Source organism: Nothobranchius furzeri, chromosome 3 (assembly GCF_043380555.1).
Source record: "Nothobranchius furzeri strain GRZ-AD chromosome 3, NfurGRZ-RIMD1, whole genome shotgun sequence".
Taxonomy (NCBI): Eukaryota; Metazoa; Chordata; class Actinopteri; order Cyprinodontiformes; family Nothobranchiidae; genus Nothobranchius; species Nothobranchius furzeri.
In genome coordinates, this window is record NC_091743.1 from 73502805 (window position 1) to 73522084 (window position 19280).

At 43.5% G+C, this 19280-nt stretch overlaps 2 protein-coding genes across 4 annotated transcripts; both read right to left on the bottom strand.

Annotated features, from left to right (window-relative positions):
• Window positions 1–107: 107 nt before the first annotated feature.
• LOC107384970 (ataxin-1-like) lies at window positions 108–6822 on the bottom strand. 2 transcript variants are annotated; one of them, XM_054732237.2, is made up of 3 exons: window positions 6234–6822; window positions 2547–3658; window positions 108–2237 (listed from the first exon to the last, which is right to left on the bottom strand). In XM_054732237.2, the coding sequence occupies exons 2-3, from the start codon at window positions 3531–3533 to the stop codon at window positions 1944–1946; spliced, it is 1281 nt and encodes a 426-aa protein (XP_054588212.1). In that variant the 5' UTR covers window positions 3534–3658; window positions 6234–6822; the 3' UTR covers window positions 108–1943. The 2 variants fall into 2 exon arrangements, with proteins under 2 accessions (XP_054588212.1, XP_015813996.1); XM_015958510.3 differs by having other exon boundaries at window positions 2547–3663.
• A 4136-nt stretch (window positions 6823–10958) lies between these two features.
• Window positions 10959–18948, bottom strand: c3h18orf54 (chromosome 3 C18orf54 homolog). Of its 2 annotated transcripts, none has more exons than XM_015958507.3 (14): window positions 18792–18948; window positions 18005–18140; window positions 17218–17371; window positions 16864–17031; window positions 15503–15647; window positions 15066–15114; window positions 14837–14993; window positions 14144–14377; window positions 13989–14072; window positions 13359–13422; window positions 13238–13289; window positions 12970–13140; window positions 12725–12780; window positions 10959–11440 (listed from the first exon to the last, which is right to left on the bottom strand). In XM_015958507.3, the coding sequence occupies exons 2-14, from the start codon at window positions 18137–18139 to the stop codon at window positions 11290–11292; spliced, it is 1620 nt and encodes a 539-aa protein (XP_015813993.1). In that variant the 5' UTR covers window position 18140; window positions 18792–18948; the 3' UTR covers window positions 10959–11289. The 2 variants fall into 2 exon arrangements, with proteins under 2 accessions (XP_015813993.1, XP_015813994.1); XM_015958508.3 differs by having other exon boundaries at window positions 18748–18844.
• Between the last annotated feature and the right edge of the window lie 332 nt (window positions 18949–19280).

Below are 19280 nucleotides of genomic sequence, written 5' to 3' on the forward strand. Positions count from 1 at the left end.
ACAAAAAGGATAACAAAACTTTGTTTTGACTTTTGGTTTTGGTGCCACCTCAGAGCTATCAGTGACCCCGATCTGGACGCCTCCAGTGTAGAAAGAAAATATGAAAAAAATCAAGCTTGTGTGGTTTGAAGTGAGAAAACAAATTAACATGAAAACAATGCATCACTGAGTAAAGTACGCTGTGCATTTGGGCCAAGAAATTATGTACAAATTCTGTCACAACCACAAAATTGTCTAACGTCTGTCATGTTGGAAGGAAGGTTACATTGAAACAGGTTCTCAGCCTGTTTTTGGGTTTTTCAGATTTTCTCCTTTCAAAAAGGCAGAAGAGGGACTGAGTCTTCGTTTACGATCTGTGAGGTTGCCAGGTCTGCACCAGCTAATGCTGCACTTGTAATTTGGCAACAGCCGGCAAAACGCTGCAGGATTTTCTTAAGAACCGAAGCCACGCTTGGGGCATCAGCGGCATGGAACAGCAGCAGTACGGGTTTTCGATGCGCGCCATTCCACACTGCGAGACGCGCGGCATCTCTGCAGTCCTCCTTGCCGGACTCGCAAAATCACCAAATTCTTTGAGACTTCATCCACCCACAAAAAGAAGAAAAAAGATCACGTCAGTGAAGAAAAACACATGGTTGCACTTCTCTAAAGATACTGGTAGTAAAAAAAAAGCCTTGAGGTCACATGAATAGATGATATCTAAATAGACTAGACCTTTGCAATAGACTTTTATTTTGAAAATTACTGGATGTTTTAAACTGATATCTGGTTTGATTATCTGTCTGGGCCTGTGGTGATTGCAGAAATTGACACATCCCAGTAGCGACTTGTGGCAAAAATAGAACTCAACCCTTTCTTTGGCGGCGCGGCCAGTTTGGATCAACCCAATAGATTATAATGGATTCTATTTGAAGCAGCAATGTTCCGTGCTGCTGACCTGGACATGTGGACCTGGGGTCAGAAGCCTTGCCATCCTTTTGTTTAACTCAGTCTCAGGTAAGATTCAACATAGAGGCTAACATTGAGCTAACAATGCTAATAGTGAATTGGAAATGGAGTTGGCTCAAAAAATTTCTCAAGCTTCTTTTTTACTCACCCACAACTGGACTGAAATGTATTTATCTACTCAGTGTGTATGGCTCGCCTTTGCTTGTCACCTGGCGTTTCTCCATGGCAACAGAAACTGATGGAACAGGAGAGAGAGAGTCCCTCAATTGTTTTGAAAACAGACTGCAGTACCTAAATATGACCACAGGATGTCATTCTTGTTTCATTCTCACATAATGCACCTTTAATTATGAAGCTTCTATGTTTGTTGCTGCGTGACACAATCTGCTGCAAGGTATTTTGCCTGACAAGCTAAGGCCTGGTTAGCTGTTGTTTGCTGAACTTTTTGCTAAATTCAAATTTCTGTTTTGGAATGTAGATTGTAAAACTGTTAACATCACAAATGCTTGAGGTAGAAGAGAAACTCACCTTAGAACCCCCTCTCACTAAAAGATTCATCTTCCATCATGAAAACCTTGTATACAGCAAAAGAGCACTAATGTTTAAATGCAGTGAGAAGACCTGAGGCAGGATTTTAATGTGCTTTTTAAGAAACATAAACCGATACAATCACAACTGCTAGAAGCCACAAGAGCGTTTTCAAGCTACAATGCAAATGTAAATCGCTAAAGCTAAAATATTTCCTTTGAATATCAACTGAGCAGCTCCCTTTTGCAACACGAGTTTACACTTTGGTTCTCTACTCTCTCACTAAACGGTTTTACCATCAGTGACCCTGAGGAGGAAGCTTGGAGCTTTTCTCTTAATGTTTTAAAAGTACAAATCAAGACAACAGTGTAGCACATAGAGCATGATTCAAGAGGTAGAATAACAGCATTCATAAGGTGATTACAGCACAGTTTTAAACTACAGGGGCTGTGCGAAGACTTCTCAGCTTAGGGGGCCGAGTAGTGCCTCCTGCGGACTTCCCCTGACCCCAGTGTCTGTCCCTGGGTGTTCTTCTGGGCCTCATGTTCTCCCTGTGACTTCTTGGGCCAGGTTTTAAGTTCCCGGGAGACCAAAAGTGGACATTGTGGAGCTGAGAATGGCGTTAGGGCCAAGCAAATGTCTCCCACTGTAAGCTGACGGCACTGCAGACCACAGAGACGAGCTGTCCTCTGAGGGCTGCAGGAGGACCAGCCCTGTCCACGAACGAAGAATGGGTACTCCGCATAGACGTCCACCAACTCCTGGAGGATAGAAACACACCACACAGGCATGACGACCAAGGTAATCACTGTAGTTGCATTTTTTTTTACAGTTTTGAGTGAAAAGGATTTAAAATAGTTTGGTTTTGTAAACACTATGAGTACATAAATATGATTTTCAACTTTTTGTCATATTTAAAATGGCTCATCTTTGAATAAAAAAACCCCGAAGCATCTGAAGGCAGCAAGCACTCACGGCTGTCGCTGACTCACTCTGTAAAAAGGATCATTAACAGCTACTTGTGTGAGGGCTGCTGTGAAAAATAGTGGCACAGAGTGATTTCCCTTCACCTGCAACTGCTGATCGTGGAGCAGGATGAGGAGGCGGGAGACAGCGGAGGAGGAGGAGGAGGAGGAGGGTGAGATGTTCTGCACTGTGCAGCAGCTCAGGCGCAGGTCTGGACAGGCCAGTGTGCCCAGCAGAAAGTCCTCTGTCTGCAGGTGCTCTACCCGCCTGAGCCGCCCATCTCCGAGCTCGATCAGAGAGCCTGCCACAAAGTGGGGAAGCAACCAGGGGAAGGAGTTAGGAGGAGTAGAAGGAGAAACTTTTTCAGAGGAAAGGAGTGAAGGGCATCTTGAAGAGCTGCTCAGGTTATCAGGGGAAGCTTTGATGAGGGAATGTCCAGACACAGAGACAGCTTTTATTGATTTGGGTAAATGCTGTGCTGTATGAGGTAGGTATGTGTGTCCATTCTCAGCCCTGTCTCCTCTTCTCGCATATGGACCGTTATGCATGCTAAAAACATGCCTGTCTGGATTCAAACTCTTTTCTTTTAGCATCATAGGCCTCTCCAAACTTCCGCTCCCTCTGTGGAAAGCGCCTGGGACCGAGTAGCCTGCGCTGAATCTGGAGGGGTTGTGGCCTGAGTGGAGCGTCTCAGATAAGTGGGTTAGACGTTGGTAGGGGTGAGGAAAGTCCCATCCTGGTGGCAGGGCATCGAATTCTCTCCACTCTGTCCAACCAGGATGCTCCCTGAAAGCCGAGGCGATGTGCTGTTTGGGTCTGGAGGGCGTTTGTGTCTGCATCCAGGGCTGGTACAGTGCAGGGACCCGTCTTGGTACAGGCCGGAACAAACCTGTGTGTTTGGGCCTGAAATCGCCATGGCTCTTGTAGGGGAATGGAGCCTTGAAATTTGCAGCATCACACAGCTGCTGCTGCTGCTTCTGGTACTGGTGCTGATGCTGGTTCTGCCTTGGTGAGCTCCCTCGTTGGTCTCTCTTTTTAAATGGGAGGTTGTCCCTGTCAAGGACGAGAGCTGGGTTTGCCGTGAAGCTCATTGCCTCACACTGACGGTCATTCACGCTTGCACCGCATGATCTCCCACAGAAGTTGAGCTGGTTTTGAGATCATGTGTCACAGACTCCCTTAGTCTCTTGGCAACCGTAGCAGGTCCAAGGTCATCCTGATCTGAGCAGCAGACAGAAAAAACAACAACAAATTATAATTCCTTTCACCATAATGTCCCTGCAGAGGTTCATCGTAAAACTGTTCTGATTTCTAAGGGTTAACATTTCAGGGTCTCGTTACCGTCATATTCTTTTCAGCAAATGCACAACATATTAAATCTGTGGCACCCCATTTCTGTCCTGCTTTTTTCGGTTATTTCTCTGCTTCAACACAACTGAGTCAGTGGTTGAACGATCTCGTCAGCATGTCTTCATTCTGCAGAGGTCTGATTCAGATCAACCGTGTTGGAGCAGAAAAACTTTAAAAACACAGAGACTAGTTGCCCTTGACAGCCAGGATTGGACTGCACTAAACTGTTAGTCAGCATTTCAGTCCAAAATGCAAAAGGAAACAGGAAAATTAAAATGCAACCTTGCTAGGACATAAAAGAGTGAGCAGCATCCAGGTGCTACTGATCAAATATGAGGATTAAAGCTGGGGTTTTGGTATTTTGTGTGTCTGGAGCCTGTCAATTTGGGAGGGGTTAAATGTTCTTTTGTACATTTATTCCATGTTTATCTTCATTATCCATTTGCTAGTTCTAATTTTTAGAGGATGATCCTCTGCTGCCCGCTGATTAAAGGAAGTGATGCCACCAACACCGGCAATCTCTGATGATGGCTAGATTGACTAGCTGAAATATGTCAGGTAAAAAAAGTCTTTTTACTAAACTGTGTAAAGAAAATGGGCTTAAATGTTGTTTCCCAAGAAGCAGGAGAGAAAGATCATTTACAGTAGACATTGCAACAAGTTCAGCCCAAGTTCAGACGGTAAAATGTTGAGAGAAACCGTTAAAATCCTCCAGATCTGAGGCTCTTTGTGCTTCAGGAAGCAGGTTAAAGGTTAAAAACAGGAGTAACCTGTGAGGAATGCAGGAGGAAACTATTATCAGAAATATAAAGGGCAGCAAAATTTCTTCTGAACGAACCACAAAACTTCTGGAAAAATGTCCTTTGGACACACCAAACCAAAGGGTAGAGGTTTGCATGGCGGTGGAAGGCTGATGGTTGGGGCACGTTGCAGCGATAGAGCTGAAGGATTTTCTGGTCAAACGCGAGTCCATCTGTCTGAACGCTGAAGCTTAGCCTTAACCAGGTCACAAACCCAGAACCAGATCTACCACAGGTCCTGTCTAGACCTCCACTTGAATGAAACAGTATCACTGGACTTTCAAAAAGACGTGCACAATGCAAGCATTAATGAACTGAAGCAACATTAAGATGAGATGATAAAACGTTTAGAAAAGAATTAACTAAAAGTGACATTCATAAATTATTCTGTGCATTACATAAACACAATGCTAAATAATCTGTGGTTTTTCTGAGGCTTGTAGAGCCGATGAAGACCAAATCATCGTAGAACTCATTGAACTCATGAATCAATTTCCCTCTGGGATTAATAAAGTATTTTTGAACTGAATTGGATTGAACTAGGATTCACAGCAGACTATTAGCTGTATTTTCCCTCTCATCAGAGTTTTTGAAGATTTTTCTGTTCCCGTCACAAAGTGCCACATGGTTAGATCGCTGCCTTCGTATCCCCCCGACATCTGAACAATAACTTCACCATCAGCACCAAATTACTGCTTTCCGACCACCGTTCGTTGTACTGACTTTTTTTTTGATGGGCATCTACTAACTCCTTTGTAAGTTGCCATGGTAACAAAGTGCTACGCAGTGTGGTTGTTGAAGGAATGAGTGTGGTGAGAACAAGGCAGAGTAATATGTTGGTGGTGGGTGTGAAGTTAGAGGTCAGATTTGAACATTTTTCGCATCTCTTGAGGTCAGTGAGGACTTTCAGTGAAGTTTTTGTAGCAACAGTTTCCATTAGGGAAGCACAAAAAAGGTGTGTTGCATGAACACACGTCAGTAAACACACACACACACACACACACACACACACACACACACACACACACACACACACACACACACACACACACACACACACACACACACACACACACACATACACACACACACACTGAAACCCCCATCATCTCTCTGCTCGGAGCTGGATGCACGTTGCCACCTTGTGGCTGGATCCACGGCAGCGGCTGAATACTGAGTTATGTAAAGCTGATGGACCCTCTGACTGGACCTCTTTCACTACCAGGACTCAGATATGAGCTCCTCCAGAGATATTTCACATACGAGTGTTTGTCAGCGTCCAGTTTGGATGTAAATGCATTCAAATGATGCAGCTGTACAGAGACCTGCTCAGGAATGGTCAGGTCAGAACTTGGACTTGTGATGTCACACGCTCCCTCAGCCTTGGTGACCATAAGAGGTGTTCTCAGCCACAACAGGTTACTTATCTAAGGAAATGACGAGAACACAGCAGTGTTTGGTGTGTTTGATGCAGTGATATTAATATAATCTGGATTATTTGCATATGTTTCCTGTTTTAGCATGTAGGGATAAAAACCATTGAAGTTTAAGATCTAGGTCTGAATAGCAGAACAGAAAGTATGACGAGCGTTTGTTAAAGGTAAAAAGAAATAAAACAAAAATTAATTTGATTTTACTCACACAGTCCTCCTGTCATACATCGGCTCCTCTGTTCACATCCATCTTTAGTCAGTGTATCCATCAGCATGAAGCCAGATGCCGCACACACACGCACACACACACCTGAGTGGCTTGTTTCATCCTCTCAGGCTGCAGGTGAAAAAGCAGAGCAGCCAGGCTCAGCACACTGCCTATCACACACACACACACACACACACAGACACATACTCCTTCTCCTCTCTCCTCTCCTCACTCTCTTTTCCTCCCACTCACTTTTACATTTTAACACTCCCACTCTTCTTCAGTCAGTCCTGTTAACCTTTCTCAGACAGATTCTCCTCCTCTACATCTTTTTTTTTTTTTTTGCTCTCTCTCTACGTCAGATCTGAACTTGTTCACCTTGCATTTGCGGCCGAGAGCCACTCTCAAGCCTCTCTTGGATTTGTAATCAACCTCCTGTTCCTCAGCCTGTGCTCCACACTCCACGGCTCTCTGCTGCTGGGTGTACAATTAGAGATGAGAGCGCTGTGCAACTCCTCAGCTGATGGTAGGCGTATGACTGCCTGATGGCTTGGCATTGTGCCCTGTTCACACAACTCGGACACACACACACACGCACACACACACACACACACACACACGCACGCACGCACGCACACACACACACACACACACTAGCTAACTAAAATAGAGACAATTCAATGCTTCTACAATCTAACAGCATGCTGTCTTAATCTGCTGTTTCCTGCTTCTCTGGCCCTCGTGGGCAGGTGAATTAATAATGTCATGATGCTGATTGAGAGAGAAGCTGAACTCAAAGTCTGCTTTGAACAAGAATACTCAAAGGTCAGCACCAAGCAGCCCAACCTGCTGCAGAGTAAATAAAACCGGGTGGTTGTGTAAGACACGTCCTTTGTCGTTTTATCTCACAGAAGAAAGAGGACAAATCTTTTGCTCCAGCACAGCATCCTTGGTCTCAGCTATTGATTTTGCAGGGCCTCAGCAGGTGAACCCCCAGTCATGAGAAAGCCTACGCATGATTTATTATATGGTGAAGAGGATCTCTCACTTTGACTCACATCATGCTTCCCCAGCCCACTCTCTCTTTCTGCGTAACTCGTGAATTCTCTGTTTTCTCTCCCTCTCTCACCCTCTGTCTGTCTGCTGATAAACACATGCTGGTGAGGGTTCACGGCTTGGTACGGCAAAAGGCTGAGTTGCATGCCTTTGCTACGATTAGCATATTCGGGCTAAACCACAGCAACCAGTGACATTTACAAAGAAAGGTTGTTTTAATTGATAGAAATTGCCGGTCACTCCCACCACTTTCCAACTGCTGCTGCACTGTTTGTATTTTCAGTTTCACTTCATGGCTTTTTGGCACAGATGCCACCTGAGAGTTTCACTGGTGATTCTTTTCCCATGCACATGTTTTAAAGGTTTACCGTTCTCCCTTTGCTTTGAGAAATTTGCTCTCGTGTAAAAAAAAACTAAAAGAAAGACAAAGAAAAGAAACAGATTCTTGTTTCCACCTCTGTCCTCCTCTGCTTGTAACAGACGTGATCGTTTAGAAACCCTCTTTGAGGATTTGTTTGTTTGGGGCAATTACTTTTTCACACAGGGCAATGTAGGTTTGGATTTTGTTCTCTCCCTGAATAATAAAAACCATCATTTCAAAACTGCATTTTGTGTTTACTTGTGTTATCTTTGACTAATGGTTAAATGTGTTTAATGATCAGAAACATTTTGTGTGACAAACATGCAAAAGAATAAGAAATCAGGAAGGGGGCAAATAGATTTTGACACCACTGTAGATGTCGAAGACAAGGTTTCAGTTTGATCTATTGAGGTTTCATTTCCTGATTGATTTAAGTTTGACTTTTCATCATGAAAAATAATAAGTAGCTCTGAGAACAAACAAGATAAACAGTTAGGCATAAAATACATAAAATGTCCTCGTATACAATATGTGTAAGGAATCAAAAGACTTAAAACAATCAGAAGCAGGCACGTTGATCAGAAACCATTGACCGTAATGAGTTATTGAAGGTAGATAATGGAAGGTAGGTAGTGAGCTTCAGTGCACCCCCCCCCCCCCCCATTCGAGTCCTGTTTTTAAAAATCTGCATAATTTAACCTTTGTTTCTGCTACACCTGGCGTACCTAGTTTCATCATCAATCGAATATTCAAGGCTCAATAATACTGATAATACACATTTTTACAGAATATTACATTTTATTGAATACCTTTATTTTCACTATAATGGGGACGGTGTGCTGCTGACCTCTACTCGGGACGTTGTGGATCGGTGGGCAGAATACTTCAAAGACCTCCTCAATCCCATCAGCACGTCTTCCAGAGAGGAAGAAGAGTCTGGGGACTTTAGGTTGGGCTCTCAAATCTCTGGTGCTGAGGTCACTGAGGTGATCAAAAGCTCCTCTATGGCAAGGCTCTGGAGGTGGATGAGATCCGCCTGGAGTTTCTTAAGGCTCTGGATGTTGTGGGGCTGTGTTGGCTGATGCGACTCTGCAATATTGCATGGAAATTAGGGGCAGTTCCACCAGACTGGCAGACCGGGGTGGTGGTCCCCCTATTTAAAAAGGGGGCCCGCAGGGTGTGTTCCAACTACAGGGGGATCACACTCCTGAGCCTTCCTGGTAAGGTATTCTCAGGGGTTCTGGAGAGGAGGGTCCGTCTGATTGTTGAACCTCAGATTCAGGAGGAGCAATGTGGTTTTCGTCCTGGCCGTGGAACACTGGACCCTTTAGAATTGGTGGAGTGTTGTTTCCACCAGGATCACCGCTTTTCCGTTTGTTCCCCTTCCTTGCCTTCATATATCGGTCCCTCATGTTTTACCAGTATTTTTAACAGCATCCTCGTCTTTTCTGACTGTGCGAGCTATTTCTCTCCAAGAATTATTAACCACATGTTGATCACGGTGATCTTTGAGAGCTGAATCATACAAATGTCTGTATTTACGAACTCTGCCATAACAAGTTCTTCCGCCATGTTTTTCCGTGTTCGACCATCCACAGGGTTAGAAAATTTCCTAGGTGTGCGGTGCGGAAAGTTTGGGCCATGCGGAGGCCAGGTGGAGGTGCATGGTTATTAAAATGACGCAATTTTGCTGCGCAGAGCTGTGCGAACCTCGCGGACGCGTCAAGCATAAACCAACCTTTAGGGGGGTCCTGGAGGGTGTGTGGGAGTTCACCCAACCAATTTACATGTGTTCAGTGGATTTGGAGAAGGCGTTTGACCGCATCCCTTGGGGGGTACTTCAGGAGTATGGGCTACCAGGCCCTCTGATAGGGCTGTTAGGTCCTTGTATGACCGGTATCAGAGCTTGGTCCGCATTGCTGGAAGTAAGTCGGGCTCTTTCCCAGTGAGAGTTGGACTCTGCCAAGACTGCCCTTTCTAGGTGCAGCCCAGGTGTTGAGGGCATCCGTTTTGGTGGCCTGAGGATCAGGTCTCTGCTTTTTGCAGATGATGTGGTCCTGTTTGCTTCATCAGACCGTGATCTCCGGCTCTAACAGGAGCGGTTGGCAGCCGAGTGTGAAGCAGCTGGGATGAGAATCAGTTCCTCTAAATCTGAGACCATGGTCTTGAGTTGGAAAAGGGAATAATGCCTTCTCTGGGTCAGGGATGAGGTCCTGCCCCAAGTGGAGGAGTTTAAATATCTCAGGGTCTTGTTCCTGAGTGAGGGAAAGCTGGAGCGTGAGATCAATAGGTGGATTGGTGCTGCATCTGCCGTGATGCGGGTGTTGTACCGGCCTGTCGTGGTCAAGAGAGAGCTGAGCCAGAAGGCAAAAATCTTGATTTAATGGACGATCTACGTTCCTATCCTCACCTATGGTCACGAGCTTTGGGTAGTGACCGAAAGAACGAGATTGCGAATATAAGCTGCCGAAATGAGTTTTCTCCGCAGGGTGGCTGGGCTCTTTTAGAGATAGGGTGAGAAGCGTGGTCATGCGGGAGGGGTTTGGAGTGGATTTGCTGCTCCTCCACATCGAAAGGAGCCAGCTGAGGTGGCTCGGGTATCTGGTCAGGACGACTCCCTGGTGAGGTTTTCCGGGCATGTCCAACCGGGAGGAGACCTAAAGGGAGACCCAGGACACGCTGGAGGGACTATGTCTCTCAGCTGACCAGGGAACACCTTGGGATTCCCCCAGAAGAGCTGGCTCAAGTGGCTGGTGAGAGGGAAGTCTAGGCCTCTCGACTTAGGCTGCTGCCCCCGCGACCTGACTCGGGATAACCGGAAGAAAATGTTGGTTGGACGTCATCGGAGTAAAAACGCAGCAGTCTGTAAAACGTTAAGTAATCTGCAGTCTCTGCAGCATGTTTGTGAGGGTGTCCACTGTTCTACGGTGAGCAGGTGTAAGGTCATGAGGTCAGGCTCATCAGCATAACGACACAAAAACACACGAGGATATAGAGGTAGGTATCTGTAGAGGTGGCCCAGGTTGTGTTTAGTTTGATGGGATATGAAAGTACATTGATCAGGATAGAAACAGATTTTAGATCAGTGGCCATAGTTATACAGATGGATGTTGTAGATGGTGGTGGATCTGATGGTGTTCAGCCAGTCAAGAGGGCTTCTGCTTGTTCCCAGGGATGAGGGTTTGGTGGGACTCTGCAGAGTGAACATCCCAAGACGAATGTTTGAGCCTAGAGGAAACTTTCATATCAGCTGGAAATTGTGGAAATGGTTGAGCCGTTTTTTCTTCAGGAGCAGAACACTTCTGCACTCATTTATAAATCAATTTATTTCTGTGACAAACACATTTCATTAACACTTTAGGAAGTCACTATAACTCTCCATTAATACTGTTAAATTCACGTTTTTTAAATAGTTATGAAAGCACATCTTCACTGCTTTTTTCATCCTTCATATTTCAGAAAGGTTCTGAGATTGTGGGCCTGTTCCTGCTGAACAAGAATCGGGTTGTGTGTGTTCACATCCTGCACTTTGGCACCTGTCAGAAAATCTGGAGCTCATCAGAGTCTCAGAAATTTTTTACACTGTAAACATTCATCCTGATTCTGGTAGAAACGGGAAACACTTTGGGTCCGCCTGTGTCAGGAAGGTTCCTGCTGAGAGCTGAGGAGTCTGTCTGCTGATGAAGAAGAGTATCGTCCTTCATCTTCTTCTTTCTCCTCGCCCTCCTCTCTGTCTATCTGGCTGGGTTCTTCCAACAGGAGTTTCAGACGGTTCAGGTGATGCAGAGCTCTGAGAAAGAAATGTTTCAACATCATTAAGTAACATCGGTTTGAGATGAAGTCACAACAGAATGATGGGATTTTTCAGCATTCAACAACAGAACTTTTGAACCCGTTCAGGAATTCAGGCTGTTGATTCACAACAACGCTTAGAAAAAAGGCCCAAATGTTGTTTTACTGGAAAAATATTTCACCATTATTTTTGGCCCAATGTTCATAAATTTGGACTGAGAGTATGACCCGGCTGTGGTCTGATTGGCAGTTATGTAGCTGCCCAGTGGAATGGTGCTGCCTACTGGAGCTGCCGTACTGGCCGGCCGCCATTTTAGATGGGTCTCCATTCGCCCCCAGTGTATTCATTTTTACTGGGGAGGTGTTTAGCCAACTAAAAACACATTTTATCAAGCTTTCTCACAAAATCACTTATGGTATGGTGTGATAATTAAAATATAAATATAACAAAATAAACAAAAATAAATAAAAAATCCTATCAGGTAGGCTAGAAAAGTCACCAATAATCTCACGTGACCTGTTTTAAATTGCTGTTGTAACCGTAGGCTGCACAAATAACAGACATATTTGCTTGCTCTGCATTGACTTTGGAGAATGAAGAGACCCATCCAATATGGCGGAGATGCTGTTACACTCTCCAGCACCCAATGGGGCGTCTACCTTTTTTATGTCTATTCGTGCATTCCAGTTGTCCTCAGAACTCAGAGTTTGCGAGCAGGAAATGACGGGCTCGTTTTGCGTTCCAGCTTCCAACTCAGAAAAAATGGATGCCACTAGTGTTGTTGAGTACTAAACCAAAACAATTATACTGTATAACCAAGTATTCTCTGCATCTAAATAATAGTGACAACAGTTGCCACACACAACCAGAAAAACATTACAAATCAAATGTAAATATAAATGCCAGGAAAAGTAAAAAACATAAACACCGCTCAATTTTGGTGGCAATGTTAAAAATTTCTACAACGTAACTAGTGATAACAACAATAAACAACTTACCGGTGCTGTTAAATAGCAAAGAGAAAGAAAACAGAACATTTAAATGAGAATAAAAATAAAGAAGATAACTACTTCCTGGTAGCACTGGTAGCCATTTTTAAACTTGGGATCTCGGGGTCCTGTTGAACCTACGAGTTTGCAGCTTGAAATTTCGAGTTCCGAGGACAACTGGAACACACCATATGGACTGAAGCCCCAGGCTGTGATCTGATTGGCTGAAGCCCAAGGCTTTGTCCTGATTGTTTTTTTTAAAATAAATCCTGAGGTGTTCAGAGCGAGTTACCTCTGTAGGGATGGTGGCCCATGAAAACTCTGAAACTCGGAGTCATGATGAAGCAACTGCAACACAAATAATTTCATGTTTTATTAACAAAACGTACAAAAGAAAAGTCTGTTTAAAATCTCAACTAAATGTTGATTTTTAAGTTTTATCCCATTGATGGAATTTTATCTATTATATGTGATAAGAATCCAAACATATTTAGGCCAGAATGTTGTCTGTCATGTGTCCAGTCTGAGCGACTCTACCTGTTTCTCAGGTGTCTTCAGACTATCAGTGAATGGTGGCGGATCTGCTGGCTCTTTTTGTCTCTGAAGCTCCGCCTCCACCGACTGGAGTCTGAACAACATCTGTTTCATGGCCTCCACTGGTCCAGGTTGCTTGCAGATGTTGTTTCTGTGGAAACCACAGCCCCGAACCTGGAAGAGGAACCAGACAGAGGTGTGGATCAGCTCATTTGGAAACTCAGTAATAACATGAACGTTTTTCCCTCTTCAGGATGTTCGGAACACCTACCTCCACATCTCCGTCAGCTGGAGCAGCTTCCAACCCTCCAGCTGCTGAGTCTCTGCAGGTTCAACACAAGTCAGTGAGGGACGCAGCATCAGAGCGAAATACAAGATTAAATGAGACTTACAGGAGTAATGGAGGGAAGCGTGGGGGAGGCGAGGGCAGCAAGTCCTCAGTGTGAATTGAACTGGCTGGGAACATCAAACAGCAACTGTTTAGTGACTCAGCCTTACTGCGGGAACCAAAAGTTCAATTCAATAGTTTTCAGGTATTTCACAGTAAGAGCCTTCCTTTTTCTTAGTTTTTTAAAACTAAACAGTGAATGTGTACAAATCCTTCAGCTGTTTCACAGTAAGTCTTCCTGTCACATCACAACAAAAGCTCACAGGAAATGTTTTAGTAAAATGCTCCTTTCCATTAAAGAAAGACTTTTTAAAGCTTCTAACTTCATTCTGTTCCTTCAGAAAAAAAAAAACACTTCTAGCCAAAAAGCATATCCAGCTACTTCATTGTTTATATAAAACATCACAGACCTGATTTTTGACATAACAGGAAATAAACCCAGTTATGTAATTACTGCTTTATCGATGCAACAACGGAAGAAAAACCAACTAAACAATTATTCCAGTTTCTTTATGTGTCTGACGCTCCGCTGAACAGTTTGTTTTGGGGACAGAAAGACCTAAAATCATTTGTGCTTTCGGACGTGTGATTCAAGCTGTTGCTTCTTCTGGTTTTCTCCGAAGCCTTGACTCACTTGGATCAGCAGGACACTCAGTTCTTCCAGAAAGCGAGTTCAGCACCTGATCCGCCTTCTGGATCAGAGATTCGATCCTGTTCTCTAGCAGAAGGAAAATCACATGAAATGTCGTCAGGGGTCACATGAAAATCGTGATGAATTAGTGATTTTACCTCTGAACAGAGCTGCCAGGGAGTCGGAACCTGTTCTTTCTGCTGCGAGAACAGAAATCTGTTCGGCCAGCTGAAGCCTCAGAAATCTGAGTGTCTGCTGGTTTTCAGCCTGAAAGCAGCTTATTTCAGACTTCTGTCCCACCTGTGCAGGTTTATCATTAGGATCATTGTCTTTTTCCAGGTCAGATATCCAGGATGAAGCTACGGTTCTGGGCGCTCCAGTCGGAGGAGAAACTAGAAAACAAACAGCTACAGCTGTTGACGCTATTTTATTTAAGACACCATTCTTTAACAGGAAGTGATGAAAACAGGCTTTTCACTGGGAACCAAACTAGAAACTAGCAGTCTCTCTATCTGACAGCAGTTATCTGTAAAACGTCTGGTACTCTGCATCTGTCTCATTTCTTTAAATGACAAGTTGTAAAATAAAGCTTTAATCAAAATGGGTTTAAAAAGTGAACAATTATGACAAATTTGATCCCAAACCCTAAATTTACAGCTAATAGTTTCCAAACAAAATGGTAGCATCCTTACCAGCTGAGCATATCCATCAAAAACAAAATCACAAACAGCGTTTTGAGACATTTTAAAATATCAGAGATGCAATAATGTTTTCATCAGACTGTTAGTTATTCAGTCACATTGTTCTTCGAGCTTCCTCCGATCACCAGTGAGAAGTGAGTGGTGTCGTACCGCGCTCGTCCCACAGGTCCGGTTCGCTGACATCACAGCGTCGGATCCAGGCCGGGTACTTCAAATCAGGCAGGCTGCTGATCTCAGAACAGTTCAGCTCAGCTTTGTTACTGGTGAGCCAGTGAGGGATGTGGAGGTCTGCAGCTCTGTGTGCAGACTGACAGAAAGAGGAGCTAATGAGGTTTATTACATTAACTAATCATGAGCCCAGCTGATAACAACAACATACAGATGAGGCAACAGCAGCTGGGTTCAACATGGCTGCTCTCCCTCTGCACCTGAAGAGGAGAAAAGTTCATTTTAAATACTAAACATAGGATTCCACCACATGAGAATATAAGAAAACTACAGAAACATAAACTCCATTTTAATGTCTACAGAAACAATTCGGAGACTTTCTGTTTGCTAAGTTAAAGGTGGAACTACTATTAGATGGTACATATCAGTCATAAAGCAATTTAGAGTGTGGTAAAACTTTCTTAAACGAGTCATCTGATCAACTAAATAAATCTATTACTCAGTCTTTTCTCTCTTTATTCCTTAAAATGAACACTCGCCAGTTCTACAGCTCTTAATTCATGTGGAAACATGAGTGAATAAGTAGACATAATAAATACACCTTACTCATAACAGAGGAATCATGTTTCATCAACAGAAAAAACAAACCTGGAGCTGCTGGGAGGTCTGATGGGATCAGAGGTCTGGTTCAGGTGGAAGGGAGCAGCCCGGTTATCGAGTCCTGCGCTGGTTCTGTGTGCAGGTCTGAAGGTAGGGGAGAAGGACCGAGGGGCTTCAGACCAAGATGGGAGGCCTGAAATTAGAGAAACAAAGATGCACAAACAGAAATTAAGGCTTTTACTGCTTTCATTAGCTTTTTGTCTTTTGTTTCAAGTAACATCAAATATTTATAGAAAAAAAGGTTCATAAATCAAACTGATGTGGTTCACCATTTAATCAATACATCTGCAGTGGTCTCTAGTAGGAATGAATGCCTTGTAAGTTTTACTCTGGGGAAACAAAGCTCCAGTGCGCCTGTTTGAGGAAGTAGATATCAGCCACATCAGAGCTGTGCTTCAGATGACAGGATTTAGAGTGTTATTTCCTGAAATCTCTCCTCTGATTGGCTAACAGCAACGCAACTCTACCACTGACTCTGTTTGCTCTGCAGCGTTGATGTTTTATCTCCACAAACACAAGACTGGAGGAGTTCTGCTGAGTGGTAGAGTTGCTAATGCTAACGGTAAAAAAATAATAAAATGTCCTGTATAGCACCTTCTTGGGGTTCTACAACCCCCAAGGCGCCTCACAACACAATCAGTCATTCATCGATTCACACACACACTCACACACTGGTGGGGATGAGCTACGTTGTAGCTAAAGATGCCCTGGAGCACACTGACAGGGGTGAGGCTGCTGAACACAGGCGCCACCGGTCCCTCCGACCACCACCAGCAGGCAAGGAGGGTTAAGTGTCTTGCCCAAGGACACAGCAGCAGCAGTCTCTGGTCGGAGCCGGGATCGAACCTGCAACTTTCTGATTACTGGACAACACACTCTACCTCCTGAGCTACAGCTGTCCCCGTTAGCTTCTACTAGCTGAGACGTTCTCTGTTGTTTCCTGGACGCTAAACCAAAAACAGCCTTCCCCTTCGTAAGTCAAGATGGGTGAGTCCATGAATGTTAGGTGACAGTGTGACGTAGATCTGTCAGGATTTTCTAATCCTAGAGTTTCACAGTCTGTTTTCTATCAGAAGCTAATGCAGGAGATAAGTGTAGGAGACTATTTTCATGTTCAGCCTGCATGAAAAACTGTTAGAATCAGAAATAATCACTAAAACATTTTTTTCAGTGTTCCCCACCTTTAAGATTTAGATGAATAACAAGAATAAAGAACCACAATTTATTTTAAATAAAAACTATAAAGTTTAACCATCAGCATTTATTTATGTGTCAAAGATGAATGTAAGAAAATGTTAAAGATACGTTTTTCATTCCTCAGACAGAAAAAATGAAGAGGATGTTATCACCTTGTACGAAGGCAGATGTGTGAGTAACAGGCATGGACCCATCGTAAGGGATGGACAACAGTTCGTTAGTTGTCATGGAGTATCTGTCACGGTTACTACGGTGATGGAGGGAGCTCACAGGGAGGTTCAGGAAGTCCAGCTCCCTGTCTGTCAAACGCTCTCTGAGAACTGCAGATAAAAACAAAAACTTTATCCAAATTTAACAACAAAACAAGAAGAACATGAATTCTGTGTGGCACAAGCTACTACGAGGACCTCACTTTGTATAAAGTGATCTGTGACCTTAAATAAGACATTGTGCATTTTTATTATTTAATATCAAACCGCTTAGAATGGCTCTAAGCTGTGTCCTACCGTCTCGGTTTCTGAGTGAACCCACTCTGGGTTTGGTTGGTGTGTAGGGCCCATTGTGAAGAACCAGACTTCCTGTTAGCGACCTGCATTTCTGACAACTCCTGTCAAAGTCTGAGATGTAGGCGTCCAGTGCTGCTGAGGCTGAGTCATAGTCCTGCCAACAATCGATCAATAATTATCAATGTTAAGGTTTCCCTTTTCCCAACAACATCAGAATACTTGCATATATTACAAAACTAGAGTGAATACAATGTTACTAACATGACAAGAATTACTTTAAAAAAATCAAGAAGAAAAAATAATTCCTGCTTTTATTTAAGTTAAGTGAAATAGAATTCCAAATGGGCTGAATATAACAATTAGTAATGAATTGTGATTTTATCAGAATTTAATTTTCCACATGGAAAGGAGCCAGCTAAGATGGCTCGGGTTAGCCTTGCCTAACCCTAACCCTGGATGCCTCACTGGTGAGGTCCAACCAAGAGGAGACCTAAAGAGAGATCCAGGACATGCTAGAGGGACTAAGTTTCTCAGATGGCCAGGGAACGCCTTGGGATTTCCTCAAAGGAGCAGGCCAAAGTGGCTGGAAAGAGGGAAGTCTGTGCCTCTCTGCTTAAGCTGCTGCCCCGTGACCCAATCCTGGATATGTGGACAAAAATAGATGGATGGATGGATTTTCAAACTTGTATAAAGAATAAAGTCATTGTTTATTAGAATACCAGCTTGGCTGCTGCAACAAAACCAACACAGAAGACTCTGTGAGAGGCAATAAGAGCAGAACATGAACCTTGTCTCGATATCTGATGGTTGTGTCGTGTTCAGGAGGCCTCAGGCTGCTCCTCAGGTGACCTGAGCTCGACAGAAGGGAGGTCACGGTTGACTCAGGAGATAAACAGTCATCTACCAAGCTGCTCAACTCCATGCTGGTGAAAATAAAAACATTTCAAGGTTACAGTTTTGGTAAAAACAACATTTTTTTTCTAAGATAAGTTTTAACATCAGAACAAAAGGTTTTGAAAAAGCCTTTGATCCTCAGCAGATCTTAAAAATAAATCCAAGATGGGTCTAAGCTTCAGCTTTCAGACAGATTGATATTCATAGCTACAGAATGAGCCCAAACCATCAACCCTCCACCACCGTGCTGACAGCTGGTATGTGGCTTTCTCCCACCGGCTCCTGTGACAGGTTTTTATACTATTTATAAGTTGGTCTTGTCTGTTCCACTGTGATTTTGTTCAGATGAAACTAAAAACTTCGTCATCCTGCAACCATTCCAAACAAGTTATATTCTATCAAAAGTTATTTAGCTTTAAACTGCAAATTAAGATGTCTTTTTTTTGCTGAATATTATCCATCTGTTAACTTTACTCATCGCCTAATGTCATTATATCAACACAACTGACACATATGGTGGCTAGCAAATAACTAGGCGGTTTCAACACGATTATACAGACAAAAAAGCTTGTTAGCTGTGATTTAGTAAGAGGAAAAGAGCTAACAAACTTAATTTCAAAAGTTAGCTAAACTTACGACTAAATAGCACCGGCTAAACGGAAGTTTCAAAACAAGCTAACCATCAAACGGAGCTACGAGACGATTTACTGTCCTAAATGTCTTCGTGTGTGTTCATGTAAAACGAAGAGCGTTTAAGAGACATTCAAGGATCCCGGGTGAAGGTAAACGGTTAGCTGGTCCGAAATCAGTTCATCATGTACAGTCTATGGTTCATCCTGATGGAACTGGCACGATGACGTCACTAGCATCCAGGCGGAAGTTCATAAGAATTTCTTATCTTTGTTTTGTTTTGTCAGCATTTTTATGTAATGGATTTTAGTAAAACAAAATCTTAAAGAACAAACAAGCTTCCGTTTTATTTTCTTGTTTTTAACCTGGCTGGACACGTTTGGACTGCCCCCTTCCCTTTCCTAAGTAATGGTACAATCCACCGCAGGATTTTTTTTTAATGAGAACTTTATTGAAACACAATTGTAGAGTTCAGAAGATAAGACGATCGCTCTTACAGATTTCTAGAAAATCATACATAATTCCTGAAGGGGGAAAAC